The sequence below is a fragment of the Trifolium pratense genome, linkage group LG7, assembly GCF_020283565.1.
Source record: "Trifolium pratense cultivar HEN17-A07 linkage group LG7, ARS_RC_1.1, whole genome shotgun sequence".
Classification (NCBI taxonomy): Eukaryota; Viridiplantae; Streptophyta; class Magnoliopsida; order Fabales; family Fabaceae; genus Trifolium; species Trifolium pratense.
The window spans coordinates 6,564,961-6,580,344 of record NC_060065.1 but is presented as its reverse complement, the minus strand read 5'-3'; the positions used below and the strand labels follow the sequence as shown (position 1 = coordinate 6,580,344).

Sequence of the window (15,384 nt, the reverse complement as noted above, 5' to 3'; positions counted from 1 at the left end):
AAGTGAACTAACTTCCAACTTCTATTCTGTGCTTTTTATTGTTTTACTCCTATCGTTTAACACATGTATTTTTAAATAATAAAGTTTAGATTAGTAGTTCAACTCGTTGAACTAATTAGACTAAAAACTTAATGAAGTTGGAGATCCATAGTTCAATTTTTGGTACGATTTTAAAAAATTAACATAACAATTAACATAAATATAGACTAGTAAAATTTGCCTATTTAAATGACTGAATGAGACGAGTAGTTAATGATTGAACCAATTGCGTTAAGGGGTTAATGAAGTTGGAGATTTATGGTTCAATATTAAGGTGTAAACAAATTATAAATAAATGTGTTTTAGATATTGTTAACACATGGACTCACTTTTATTTTATTTTTACAAAATGAACATTCAACAAATTTTGTAAGAAATTTTGTAAAATGAATGATTCGAGAATTTGTGAGTTTTAGATATTGTTAACACTTCTCTTAAAAAATTGAAGGCAAAATATTCTTATATAAATTTTTTTAACGTAAAATTTAAAAGTAAAATTATAACCATTAAGTTTTTTGAATTTTTTTAACATTTTTCTTAAAAACCAGTCTCTAATAAAAATAAATGCTGCTGTAGCAAAAAAAAATCGTTATAAAATAAGTGTTGTTTTTATTTTAGGACAGACATATTTTTGGTGATTTATTATTTGTCAAAAAGAAAAAGAGGGGCGTTGTCTCATTCTCATGTAGGATGATGTAAGGGCTCACATCACATCAAGTCAAGAGACCCCTTCACTTCACTTAATGTCATTGTCATATTAGCCGCCTACAATACACACACGGTTAACTTTAACCATGCACACAGTCCACGGCTAAGTCCAATTTATTATGATGTGTTTAATACTTTAATCCAATTCAATGATGTGTTTAATATAAGATTTAAGGTATGATGTTAGCTCGGTTGACAGAGATATTGTATTATATATTTAGGGGATTGAAGTTTGAATCTCGGTTATTCTATTTATCCATTTTAATGGTGAAATTTCTAGTCACTAGGTCACTTGACAAAAAATATATTTAGGGTTAAATATATTTTATTTCTTACATTTTGCTTTATAGTCAAGAATAGTTAATATTTTTTTTATGGTGAAAAAAATCCTACAATTTTTTCCGTTATCAAAATTGATCTCTACCATTAATTTTATAGAAGCAATGATGTTGCTAGCTTATTAAAAATAAGTTTTAAATATGTTTAAAGTCCCTACATTTTGCTCTATATAAGAAAATATAGTTCCTACATTTAAAAAACTTTGTAAAAAATCACTATAAATTTATTTAGTTACTGAATTTGGTCTCTGCAGTTATTTTTTGGTTAAAAAAAAAAAGAATGGACGGAGAGAACTGGATGGAGAGAGACAGAAGAAGATAGATGAATGAAGAGAGTTGGATGGAGATAGACAAATGGAGAGAGTTGCCTGGAGAGACACAGAAGAAGAAAGATGGAGAGAAATGAATTCATAGAGATGGAGAGAGACGAAGGACATATATAGTTGGATGAAGAGTGATAGAGAGAGACACACACAGAGAAAGATAAAGAGACATAGATGTAAGAGAGTTGGATGAAGAGAGACATATGAAGAGAGATGAAGATAGACGAATTAAACCCTTAACCTTACCTCACCCTAACCTTTAACCCTTAACCCCAACCCTTAAACCTAAACTTGACATTAACCCTTAATCTGAAACCCTAACCCTAAAATCTAACATGTAACCCTTACCCCTAAACCATAACCCTTAAACCTAACCCTATAAGGCTATAACCCTTAACCCCTAACCCTTACACTAAAACCTAACCCTAAACCCTAAACTCTACCCTAAAATAATTCCTAACCCTTAAACCTAAAATAATTCCTAACCCTGTCCCATAAGGGCCCGTTTGGTGCGCAGGATAGCATAGTGACAGGATAGGATATAAAACAGGATAAGGATAGGATAGGATAACAACAGGATAACAGTTATACTCAGTTATCATATCATGTGTTTTTGGTGCACACAGGATAACAAACATGATAACTATTATATTTTGTTTTTAATACATACTTGCTCATAATAATATGATAAGATATATAACATATTTAATTGACAAAATTACTCTTGTAAAACAATTGTTATTTTTTTAAAATTATTTTGTAATACTTTGAATTTTATAAATAAAAAACATAAATAAGTAATCAAATAACTTTATATAATTTAAAATAAAAATCATGAGAAAATAATCAAGTTTAATTTTTTATATGAATCATGATCAAATAAATAACTCAATAATATATACATGTTAGATAAGCCAAATAAATATATGATATATCTCATACGTAAATAATAAAACTACTATTGCAAAAGAATTATATTTAATTTTTTATAAAATTTAAATTAATATCCCTATTTGTCAATTTTTTAATAATAATTTTACTTTAAAATATTGTAATTTTAGTAAAATTTTGATTTTTTAGAATATATAAATTACAAAATTACCCCTGTGAAAAAATCACATATATATTTAAAAATTAATTATTTATATTTTATTAATTTTATTTTATGTATTTTAAAATATATTTTATAAAATAAACCAGTAATTTTTTTTTTATCCTATCCTGCTGGTAACCCAGCTCAAATTCAGGATAAGAATTATAACTAGAGAGACAGGATAGGATAAGCTTCAGGATTAACTTATCATATCTTGCTGTATCACCAAACACTGGATTGCGACAGGATATGATACAGTTATCCTATCCTGTCTCTTATACTGTGCACCAAACGAGCCCTAATCAGTTTCTAAATCAAACAGGGTACAATAAAATTTGTCTAGTCCAGTCTTATGTTTTTTAGCAGATCAAACACATCTTAACAACATACGTTAGCAAGACCTTTATATTAACTCATAAAATTACTCCTCCTATTTTAAAATCAATTAGTTTTAGTCCATCCATTAGATTTTATTTTAAAATGGTGAATATTTAAAATATCATGTAATATTTTTATATGATCCAAAATCATAAAATTATAAGAAAACTCGTTAAAAACTCTGATTTCAATTTCAAAAATTGTTCATTTTTATAATTAATAGACCTAGATGAATCTAGATCATTAAATTGTATATCATATCTTATAAAATATATTAGTCACTATTTTTAAGTTTTAAAATCTGATGGAGACCAAAATTGAAAGATTTTTAAAAAGGGGAACCAATTTTATAAATGAGTAAAAATAACAAACAAATGTAATATTTTTACAAGTGATTACGACCTCTAAATCTCAATATAATTATAAGTGATATTTGAAAAATAACAACTTTTTGAAATAAAATACATACTAGTAGTACAAAGTAAGAGTTAGTTTAATAATAAATGAAAGAAAAAATTATTGTTTCATTGTCAACCTTATAAAAATATAGTGTTTGTTTGTCAAAAAACAAATAAATATAGTGTTTGACAACTTTTTGGTTGTCAAAATAACTTTTTAATTAATATAACGGTCATATTAAGTTTTTTTTTTTGACAGAATGGTCATATCAAGTTGTTAATAAGGACATTTTTTTGTTTTGTTTACGTTAATAAGGATATTAATTACTGATGTAGGAGAGTTTCTTTAGTAATTTATTATTTTAGCTTGATTTAATTATTTTTATATTTTACCTATATTAGTTATTTTTATATTTTAGATAGATTTGTTATTTTTATTTAGCTAGGTTTGTTATTTTCTTTTTCAATTTATTTTTCACTACTATTTAAGCTAAACTATTGTAGCCTTGAAGACAACCTCTTGATTCAATAAAAATATAGATATTTCTCTCAAGTTTGGTGGATTCCAAATTACTATTTCTGGTGGATTCCGAAAATTTATGGTGGATTCGAGAGCCTTATCTGACAAGTTTGTTGCTTGCGAACCTACCTTCCATAATAAGGTTAGCGCTTGTTTTCCTTCACGCATTACGAAATAAAAAAACCACATAGAGATTCATAGATATCTTCTATGAAAAAGTTGGAAAAGCCACACTAATATTTTATGTCTACAGTAGTATATTTAAAACCCAAAAAAATAAAAATGGAAAGGAGTGCACAATTGTGTATATGCAGATATTTATGCTTATACTTCAACTAGCTAGCACACTAGATGATTCAACATAATCAATAAATAGTATATTAACATTTATTGAAATTGGAAATGCCATGCATGTTTGGTAGGTTGTGCTAATCAAATAGAAAGAGATGTCATGAAATAACGGGTCACTTTGCTATATACTTATATTATGTGTGTGGTATGAGATAGACCAACTAGCCAGCCATCCTTGTTATTGCTATTAACTCAATACAAACAACCATATATATAATATATGGTAGCAAAAATACATACCAATTAAAAGAGAGGCTGTAAACAAAGTTAAACTCTAGCCATAATACATATATCTATTTGGTATCACCATGAATTTGCCGAATTTTTTGTAAAATTTCAGACTAATCATGGTGATATCAAACATACACTCAAAAGTTCCAGTTCCAAAGGAATGACTGATGAGAAAAAGGATCGTCATTATCATCATCAACAATTTCGTTCTGATGATTATAATCTTCAAAAAATGGTGGTGGAATGGAATACAATAACTCACCGGAGTGCATCTTTTCTAAGTCGGAATAGAAACCACCATAATTTTCAGTCCCAACATTATCACTTGAACCATCCAACATGTTCAAAAATGTCCAATCAATCATGTTCCCATTGACATTCATAGTAGAAGATGAAGAGCCACTAATTTCCTTCACAATATTGGATTCATCAACATTACCATTACCAACATTACCATTACCATTATTATTAATATTAACATTGTTATTATTATTATCAATAACAATAGGTAAATTTTTGTTGGCAAAATTAGCAGCAATCTCTCTAATCTCTTGATGAGTAAGAGAATTGTTACTAGCCACATTGATATCCAAATTGAAAGGCGTATCAGGAAAATTGAAAGCTGCATTAGGACCACGAAGACAATAAAGTGCAGCATCAAATGCTCTAGCTGCTTTTTCAGCTGAATCATATGATCCTAACCATATTCTTTCACGGCTATTTGGTAGCCTTATTTCACACACCCATTTTCCCCACTTTCTTAATCTTACTCCTTTGTACTTCTTATTATTGCCACTTAAAGTAGAAGATGATGATGATGAAGTTTTAATTTGATGAGTGGTGACTTGATTAATATCCATGTGTAGTGTATAATATAGTAGTAGTTTATATTCATATAGTAAAATTTAATGTGATGTTAGAGATGTATTATGTTGTGATTGCTTATAAATAAACAGCAATTGATGATGATATTGTGTGTGAAAAATTGGATTTTGAATTTGAATGAAGGTCTAAGGTATAAACGTGTTGATCATAAAGAGCGTAAAAAGAGTGTGCAGTAGCAGATGGACTTATGATATAAAGTCGCAGGAAGGAAGGGTGGTGCATTTAGCAAGATGACGCGGTAGGCCCAATATTTTTACTCCTCAGCCAATGTTTCACTTTTATTCTTTTCACATTAAAAATTTAACTACCATAGATAGAAGATAAAACTTGTTCACGAGAATGCTTAGATGAGATGATACAAATCTCTTTTAACTTATGCAATGTTATGAGTTTGATTCCTGTCTTGGGAATCATTATCATTAAAATTTGGGTCATGCTAAACAATGTCTTCGGAACACTAGTTAAGCATACTCAAAAAGAAAATAAAAATACAAAATTAATGATAGAAGATGACTTTTACATGTTTAATACTCATATGTTGCATGCACACGTTTTAAGATAAAATTTCTATATTGCTATATTTAACTAGTGTCTGAAGCACTGTTTAACATTTTTTTTAAAAAATTTAAAAAGAGTTTATCGTCTTTTGGGTATCACAAAATTCGAGGAATTAACATCTGCAATTACGCGCGGATAATACATGATTTATATAAAAAAATATTTTGGTTGGAGTTTATAAAGAGAGTCAAACATGAATTTTTTAAACATTTGATCACAACCTTTAACATAATAATCAATAAATAAAAGATCTCATAAAACTTTAATTACATAGGGTCCGTTTGATCTGCTAAAAAATAAGGGACTGGACAGGACAACTGTAGTTGTAATGTGTTTGATTGTAAAACTGTTTCAGGAACTGGACAAACTGGGAGGCAATGGACAGGACAAAAACAGAATTTTTTGTCCGTCACTAAACCACAGCACAACTTTTTGTCTGCAGTACAAGTTGTCTAAAATGCAAAAATACCATTTTATTAACAAAATATCGTATAAGACAAAAAAATGTTCAATATCCCAAAAGTTTGTTCTGTGCTGTTCTGTCATGTGTTGTGCTGTTCTGTCCAATACTTACCCTTTAACAAATCAAACACACCAATAAATTACTTCGCAAGGATGAATTAACACTCTTCCATCTTAGTTATTTAAGATTACTTATACCCGGTATAATAATCAAATATTTATTAAGAAAAGAATATTATTAAGAATTAAAAGATGTTTTGACGAAAGAATTAAAAGATATAATACTGAAGTTATATAAATATATATTTGCTTGTATAAAATATATTAAGTTAAATATAATGAACTAAGGGTGATATATAAATTATTAATTTGAAATGCAATTATAAAATACTTAATATTAAATTACAAACAGAAAAAGACTTTGTTTAGTGACAACTTTATTATAAATATGATACAAATAGAGTATTATTTTTAAAACAAAAGTATTTTTCTTTCTTTTATTTTTTTGGTAAAAAAGTCTTTTCTTTCTTTGTCTCTATGATTGTTTTCAATATAAAATATAGAGCACGTGGGGAAATTGTTTGTAGTACGATGTTGATAGCAAATCGATTTATTATATATGGGTGTCCCTCTTTTTTGGGATATATATTAGGTTAGTGGACCACATGGGTGATGTGGACCCCACATGTCACTTTCTCCACTAAAATATCCATCCACTATTTGTGTATATCCTCCTTCTACCTGTCTCTCTACAATAGCTATCTCAATGTCAATGGCGGCGACATCCATTTTTATTCTTTTACTACTGGTTATGATCACGAGTTAAGCTCATTTTACAACTCAAATATTGCTTATAGAGTTATAGACTCCGTTTGCCAAGTCAAAAAAAAACTAGCTTTTAGCTTTTATTTTATGCCTTATAAGTTAAAAGTATAATATGTTTATAGTATAAGTTAGGTTTGTTAAAAATAGGTCGGACTGATGGGTCGGCCCATTAGCCCATGGTTTTGGGCGGGCTGAGTCTAAATAACATTGCCAAAAATGCAATTGGGCTTTTTCGGGCCAAACCCATTTAGCCCGTATGGACATCGGGTTTGGCTGGGCTATCATCAGGCTTTGGGCTGATCCATCATTTAATTAATAAAAATACATTTATGTGATTTTTGTAAAAATAATATCAATGAAAAATTATCATTTAATTGATAAATTATTATAAAAAATATATTTAAATGTGTAAGCTTAATAAAAAAGGGTATATTTACCGAAAATTAAAGTTTAATTGATATTTAGTGTTAATGTAAAAATTATTTACACTTCCAACAAATAATATTTTAATAAAAATAATATAAAAATATTGAATAATTATAAAAAACTAATACATTAAAATAATATAAAAATATTGAATAAAAAGGAAAATAGTAAAATAAAATGGGTCGGGCTGGCCCATTATCCCACAAGGGCCGGACCGGACTTGATAATTGCTAACCCAATAATAATCGGGTCGGGTCGATCTAGTCCATTTATTTTGATTGACCGATCGGATCGTATCGGGCTGGGCCAGGCTAGCCCATTTGACAACTCTAACTAGTATAAGTATTCACCATGAACATGGTAAATACAAAAATATAGCAATTATACATTGAATACTTTAAAATGTATTTCTAGTTTTGTGGACATCATTGCGTAAAAAAAAAAGTTTTATGGACATCATTAAAATTTGTGTATTTTATATTAAATATATAAATTTTTAATAAGCAATTGTTGTTTTACTTTTTCATAAATAATTACTACTTTTAATTATTTTAACATGTGTAATATTGTACAGGTAAAATTAAAGCATAAAGAGGTGAGAGACATTTTAACAGAGGTGAGAGACATTTTTTTTCTTGTTTACAATGTTTGTAATGAGTATCGAACTTAGAACCTCATGCGTAAATAAGAGGGAAGATATTTGTTACCAAAATTACTACCCAAATTTCTTACCACTAGACCAAATCTAGTGAGAGACTAGAAACGTTAAATAAGAGGGGATATATTTGTCACGTGTTTGGTTAAAAAATAAAGAGGGTCACAGTTGGATCATCCACAACTGTGATTAGAGGGGGTTGAAGCCACTTGATGTCAAAACTGATCCATGAACCAAATTAGACGATCCAATGAGCCAGATACTCGTGGTAAAAATAAAAATAAAAAATAAGGAGGGAGTGAGTAGCATTTCATTTTTGAAGCGATGTCATTATAATTTTTTTTGGGTTCTTGCTAACGAGTGCCTCGGGCACTCTTTAAGGAAATAATATATTTAAAAATTGAAACGTTTCATTTTTCAATGTGTTGACTTCACGCATTTTCATAATTTTTTTTTTATAAAATTTAGTATTCTCTCCGTCCCAATTTGATTTTTTTTTGACAGACCGTCCCAATTTGATTGACACAGTTGACTGTTGTGCACTATTCACACATGTTGCTTTGACTTTATTTTTATACTAATAAACAAAAATAAATATTAGCATATAAGACCTTGTTTGATTCGTCTCGATGAGTATTTTTAAAAGGGTAAATAGCTTTATACCCCCCTGCAAAATATGAGAGTTTTGCGTTACCCCCTGCAATTTTTTTTTTTGAGATTACCCCCTGCAATGTGAAGAATCTTTGTCTTTACCCCCTAGGTGCGCAACAAGCAGGTGACATGGACATGATCTTGATGTGGCATGTATAAGTGGAATTTATTTATTTTATTATTTATTTTTTATGCCACATCAATTAATAGGTGTAAATTTTATTTTTTTAAAATAAATCTGAAGATGAAAGAAACAAAATCGGAAGATGAAAGAACAAAAACACCAACCCAGAAACCTTCTTCTCTCTATGGTAATTGGTAAATCTGTCTTCTTCTACCTTCTTCATGTCCCTCACAACAACATCACCTTAAAACCCAAAAACCTCAATTTTTCATCAGTTCCCCTTTTCAATTTCTCAGAAAAGCAACAGTCCACTCATCAAATCCCTTTTCAATTTTGCCTTCAAGTTTTCTTTGTCTTAAATCCTTTTTATTTTGATTCTTAAATCCCTTGAGTTGGATGAATTTTCGAATTGTAAATCCCTTGAGTCGAATTCAGATTCATGAACTTTTACTCTGTTTCAGATTCGAAACTGTGATTTGATGGATGTTGATGAACTTTTTATGGATGCTGCTGTTCTTGTGTTGTTGTTCTTGTTTCTGTGAATCTGTGTTATGGACAAATTTAAAAGTAGACAAAACTTGTTGTTCTCGTGTTGTTGTTTGATGAATCCATCAAGTTTATGGATTTTGTTGATTCCCCTTAAAACTTGTTAAGTCCCTCTAAAAAATTGTTAAACATGTTTCTTAAATAATTTTGTGATAATTTTTTTTTTGAGTTTCAGCCTTATGGAATTCTTTGTTCTTGTTGTTCTTGTTGAAGAAGATGAATGAATTTGACTGACTTTTCAGAATTTAAAAAAAAAATTAAAAAAAAATTACACCTATTAATTGATGTGGCATAAAAAATAAATAAGAAAATAAATAAATTCCATATGTACTTGCCACATCAAGATTATATCCATGTCACCTGCTTGTTGTGCACCTAGGGGGTAAAGACAAAGATTATTCACATTGCAGGGAGGTAATCTCAAAAAAAAAAATTGCAGGGGGGGTAACGCAAAACTCCCATATTTTGCAGGGGGTATAAAGCTATTTACCCTTTTTAAAATATCAAATTTTTATAATTTTTACTATTATACAATTAAAAATATTAATCGTCAAAGTTATGCATCGACATGCGTGAAATAGTCAACTGTGTCAATCAAATTGGGACGAAGGGAGTATTTAAGACTCTTAAATCGGAGTTCACTACTAATCGTTAATAATAATATAGGCTTCCATGCTTTTCAACTTGCATCCTTTCTAGCCATGATTGCTGAATCCTTAGCTCTAATTGCTTAGTTGTTGTCTCCCTCAGTGGATGGTTTGCTATTACTTTTGGTTTCTTTCACTACTAGCCCCATCAAGATAGGTACTTTCAAAACTCATTTTTATTCTCTTTCATCATCTTGTTATCAACTTTGATAACTTTTATCATCTTGATTTCACCCATCAGCCAGTTTCTTTTTTTTCCTCCCCTCATCACACCTTTGCATTTTCTGAACCAGCCTTATCTTCATCTATGTTCCTGCTCTTTTGCTCCCTTTTGTTCCTGCTTTTTTGCTCCTTTTTCTGAACCTGCAAGATGAATAACCAAGATTATCATAATACTCTAACAAGAAACACTATTGTCACTAGTAACACTACTCCTCAAGACTTCCATAACACCCTAGCAAGAAATACCATTGTAACTAATAACACTACCCCTCAAGATTGCCTTATTACTCCCGCAAGAAACACCATAGTCACCAATTTCACTACCCCTCAAAACAAAACTCTCACAATAAACACTCAGAATCACCAAGAAAACACCCAGCACAATTCACATCATACTTTCTATACTAATACACCTGAACCTTCCACCTCCCAAAACAACACACCACCCCAAAGTACCATACCAAGATCTTTTCTCTACTCTGACACTATTATCGATGAAGGCCTGCATGCTTGCCAAAGAAGCATCATTGGCAAAATAATCACTAATAAACCTGTTCATGCAAGCTCTATACAAAATGGTTTAAAAAGCATTTAGGGCTCCCCACCAGGCCTCAAAATCCAAGTTCTGGAAGGGAAATTGCTGCAATTCTTCATGAATGATTTAGCTGATCAAGACAGAATCATACATGGGAATCCATGGATATTTCGTAATTCTTGGTTAGTGGTCAAACCCTGGGACAGAGAAGTGGATTATCATACTCTAGATTTTGACCATGTGCCCATTTGGATCCAGCTATGGGGGCTACCACCCCATTGTAAGACAAAGCAAATGGGAGAAAGTATTGGCGCTTTGTTGGGTAATGTTGAGGCTTCTGAGTTCTATGAGTATCCAGGGAAACATGTCATTATCAAAATTAAGGTAGCTATAAACATCAACAAACCCATAGTGTCTGGGATACATGTGGGAAATCCTATAGATGGGACTAGTTGGATTGATTACAGATATGAAAAACTACCTCAAGTCTGTTTCAAATGTGGATTGATTGGTCATGTAGACAAATTATGCAGAAATCAAAGCCTTAATCTGGAAACTTTAGCCCCATTGGGACCCTGGATTAGGTCAACTCAATATGGCAAGAGGAAAATACAAGAAAAAGACAAGAAATTCTATAGTAACCCATCCCATGGAAAAAACTTTGGCCACTACAGCCCCCCTGTCCCTGCTGACCTACTGGAAAAACTTGCAGCAATGAGAGTTCAGCCCACCGAGGACCCCCACACTCCCGAAAAAACACAACAATATGAACAAGCCCACACCAACCCTTTGTTTCAGGATTTAACCCCCACGACATGTATGGAAATTCAAAAAGATGAAAGGATTAAAAGAGCGCTAAGAATCACCTACAATCATGAAACAACAGCTATAACCAACTCTACAGACACTGCTGCACAAGAGCAACCAGCACAGGCAAAAAGACAGAAAATGGAGGACAATTCAAGGGCAGGCACTGCTAGGCAGGCCAGCCCAAAGCAATGAGGATCTTATCTTGGAACTGTCGAGGACTTGGCAACCCTAAGACAGTGCGAGCTCTAAAGAAGCTCATGGCTAACCAAAATCCTGACCTCATTTTTCTCATGGAGACAAAGCTGCTGGATTCCAAGTATCATTTCCTTACTAGCTACAAAGACACCTATTCTACCCACACTATTAACTGCTCTGTGACTGGTGGGGGTAGAGCTGGGGGTTTAGCTCTTATTTGGAATCATCGTAATTTGAATATTCAAATAATGAACTGTGATTTACACTATGTGGACATGTCTATAACTACTATTCATACCAACCTTAACTGGAGGGCAACTGGTATATATGGGTACCCTCAAGCCCAAAATAAATTCCTCATATGCAAGCTTATTAATGATTTATCTTGCCTAAATATTTCCTCCAGTTGGTTACTTTTTGGTGATTTTAATATTGTTTTATCTAATGACGAAAAATATGGGGGCAATACTCTTGAACCTAACATTACTTCTAGTTTCAGGAATACTATTAACCACTGCAACTTACAGGACCTGGGCTACAAAGGATGCATCTACACGTGGACAAATAGACAGCCAGAGGAGCATCTCATGAAATCTAGATTAGATCATTTTTTAGCTAACTCTGATTGGACAAATATGTTCCCAAATTATACAAATAATCATCTTGTTAGATATCGTTCTGACCATTGCCCTCTTTTGCTAGAATTTTCATCTCATTTCTGTAACAGGACAACAAAGAGCCAGCAGTACAGTAAAAGATTTGAGCAAATATGGATCACCGATGATCAACACTACTTAATTACTAAAGCTGCTTGGCAAACAAGCCAGGGTGATATCAAAACTAGACTTCAGCATACCCTAGACAACCTTCATGGTTGGGGGAGAACAACCTTTGGTGTCCTACCTAAGAAAATTAAGGCAACCCAACAAGCTCTGGCTGACCTTCAACTAAAGCCTAATAATTCAAGCATGACTCAGCAAATCACTGATAAAGAAAAAGAACTAGATGATCTGTTGGAAAAAGAGGAAATGTGGTGGAGCCAAAGATCTAGAGCACTCTGGCTCACTCATGGGGACAAGAATACAAAGTTTTTTCATCTCAAAGCTAGCCAACGCAGGAAAAAGAACAGAATAGAGTCCATTACCGACCATATGGGGAACAACCATACTGAACCAGAGAAGATTGAATTGGTTTTTCTTAACCATTTCCAACATCTTTTCAATAAACAAACTACTACTAATATTAACGATACTGTGCAGGTTGTCAAAAATAGAATATCTCAGGATATGCATGATCAACTTAACCAAGTTTTCACTGAAGATGAAGTTTTCCATGCCATAAAGGAAATGAAGGGACTTGCTGCCCCAGGACCTGACGGCCTCCCTGCAAAATTCTACCATACTTATTGGGATATTGTAGGAAAGGATATCACTGAAGCAGTGCTTCAAATTCTAAACAATGATGGTAGCCCTGCCCCCTTCAACTCTACCCATATATGCCTCATCCCCAAAACCAACAACCCCTCTCAACCTAGTGACTTCAGACCAATCTCTCTTTGCAATGTCACTCTCAAAATCATAACCAAAACTATAGCAAACAGAATAAAAGCCATCCTTCCAGCCATCATTAGCCCCAACCAAAGTGCTTTTGTTCCGGGAAGACTAATTACGGATAATATACTTATTGCCAATGAACTATTTCACTATCTTACCCAAACTACTAAGAAAACTGGATATGTGGGTACAAAGACTGATATGGCAAAAGCTTATGACAGAATTGAATGGGATTTTTTGAGAGCCACCCTTGAATCTATGAATTTTCCGAAGCAGCTCATTAACACTATTTTAAAGTGTGTGTCTACTGTTTCCTTTTCTATTCTCATTAATGGCAATCCTACAAAATATTTCTATCCTCAAAGAGGTCTCAGACAGGGAGACCCTCTTTCCCCCTATCTCTTTATTATATGTGCTGATGTCCTCTCTGGCCTCATCACAAAAGCTCACACTGAAAATCTTTTACATGGGGTCAAAATTGCTCCAACTGCCCCTGAAATCACTCATCTATTCTTTGCTGATGACAGTATCATGTTTTGCAGGGCCACTATAGCTGAAACAACTAAAATGAAGGCCCTCATCACCACTTATCAACAGGCTTCTGGTCAGCTAGTTAACTATAATAAGTCTGAGCTCATTTTTAGCAAGAAAGTCTCACAGTCAACCAAACTTGAGATTCAACAAATTCTCCCTATGCCTATAGTGGAACACTTTGCTAAGTATCTTGGCCAACCGACCCACTTTGGGAGATCTAAGACTCAAGTTTTCAACTACATACAAGACAAAATCTGGAAAAAACTCAAAGGTTGGAAAGAGAAGAACTTATCCTTTGCTGGGAGGGGAACACTCATCAAGGTCGTTGCTCAAGCCATCCCCACGTATCTCATGAGCTGTTACTTACTTCCTAAAGGGTTGTGCAACCATATGGAAAGTATGATTTGCAGATTTTGGTGGGGGAGCAATGTGGATCAAAGGAAAATTCATTGGGTTAACTGGAAAAAAACTTGCAAGCAAAAGAAACAAGGAGGTATGGGATTCAGGGATTTAACAACTTTCAATGAGGCTCTCTTATCTAAACAAGGCTGGAGAATTCTTACAGAGCCAAACTCTTTAGTGGCCACTATTATGAAGGCCAAATACTTCGCCCACACTCAGTTTTTGCAGGCTAAGAAAAGCCACAGAGCTAGCTATACGTGGCAGAGCATTCAAAAGGCTAGCTGGGTTTTAAAAAAGGGATGTTATTGGCTTGTTGGAAATGGTGATCAAATCAACATTTGGGAGGATAGATGGATACATAAGCAAGTGGGAAGCAACATTTGGACCCCTAAACCAAATACCACAACCCTCAACAAAGTCAAGGATCTAATTGTTCCCAACAGTAACACTTGGGATGAACCTCTCATAAAACAAAATTTCTACCCAATAGAAGCTTCTATGATTTGTCAGATCCCTCTTGCTGGAAATTTGGAGGAAGATACTATTAGTTGGCAGGGCACTCAAGATGGGGTCTATACTATAAAATCTGGTTATCATGCTATTATGGAATGACACCACACTAATGCAAATCAAGCCCAAGCCCAAACCAGCCACTATCCAGATGACTCTATTCAATGGAATAAAATATGGACTCTATCCAACCCCCCAAAACAGCTTCATCTGATATGGAGAATCCTTCATAAGGCCTTACCTACCAAAACCAATCTGATTACTAAAGGAATTCTTTGTGACTCACTTTGTCCTAGGTGTAATCAAGCACCTGAAACCATAGATCACATATTCTTACATTGTGATTGGACTCAGCAAGTATGGTTTGCCTCGCCTCTCACCATTTCTATCTCTAACTCTCAGACCCAATCCTACTCTGAATGGTTCAACTATATGCTCAACAATACAGATAAACAATGCATGCAA

The 15,384-nt window shown here is 32.7% G+C and overlaps 1 protein-coding gene across 1 annotated transcript; it reads right to left on the bottom strand.

Annotated features, from left to right (window-relative positions):
- Positions 1-4,256: 4,256 nt before the first annotated feature.
- Positions 4,257-5,291, bottom strand: LOC123898926 (ethylene-responsive transcription factor ERF017-like). Its single transcript, XM_045949967.1, has one exon. It carries the CDS (start codon positions 5,237-5,239, stop codon positions 4,517-4,519), a length of 723 nt encoding a protein of 240 aa, XP_045805923.1. The 5' UTR covers positions 5,240-5,291; the 3' UTR covers positions 4,257-4,516.
- Between the last annotated feature and the right edge of the window lie 10,093 nt (positions 5,292-15,384).

Excerpts from the sequence above, each read along its gene's own strand:
- LOC123898926 (XM_045949967.1), bottom strand. The coding sequence starts at position 5,239 with ATGGATATTAATCAAGTCACCACTCATCAAATTAAAACTTCATCATCA.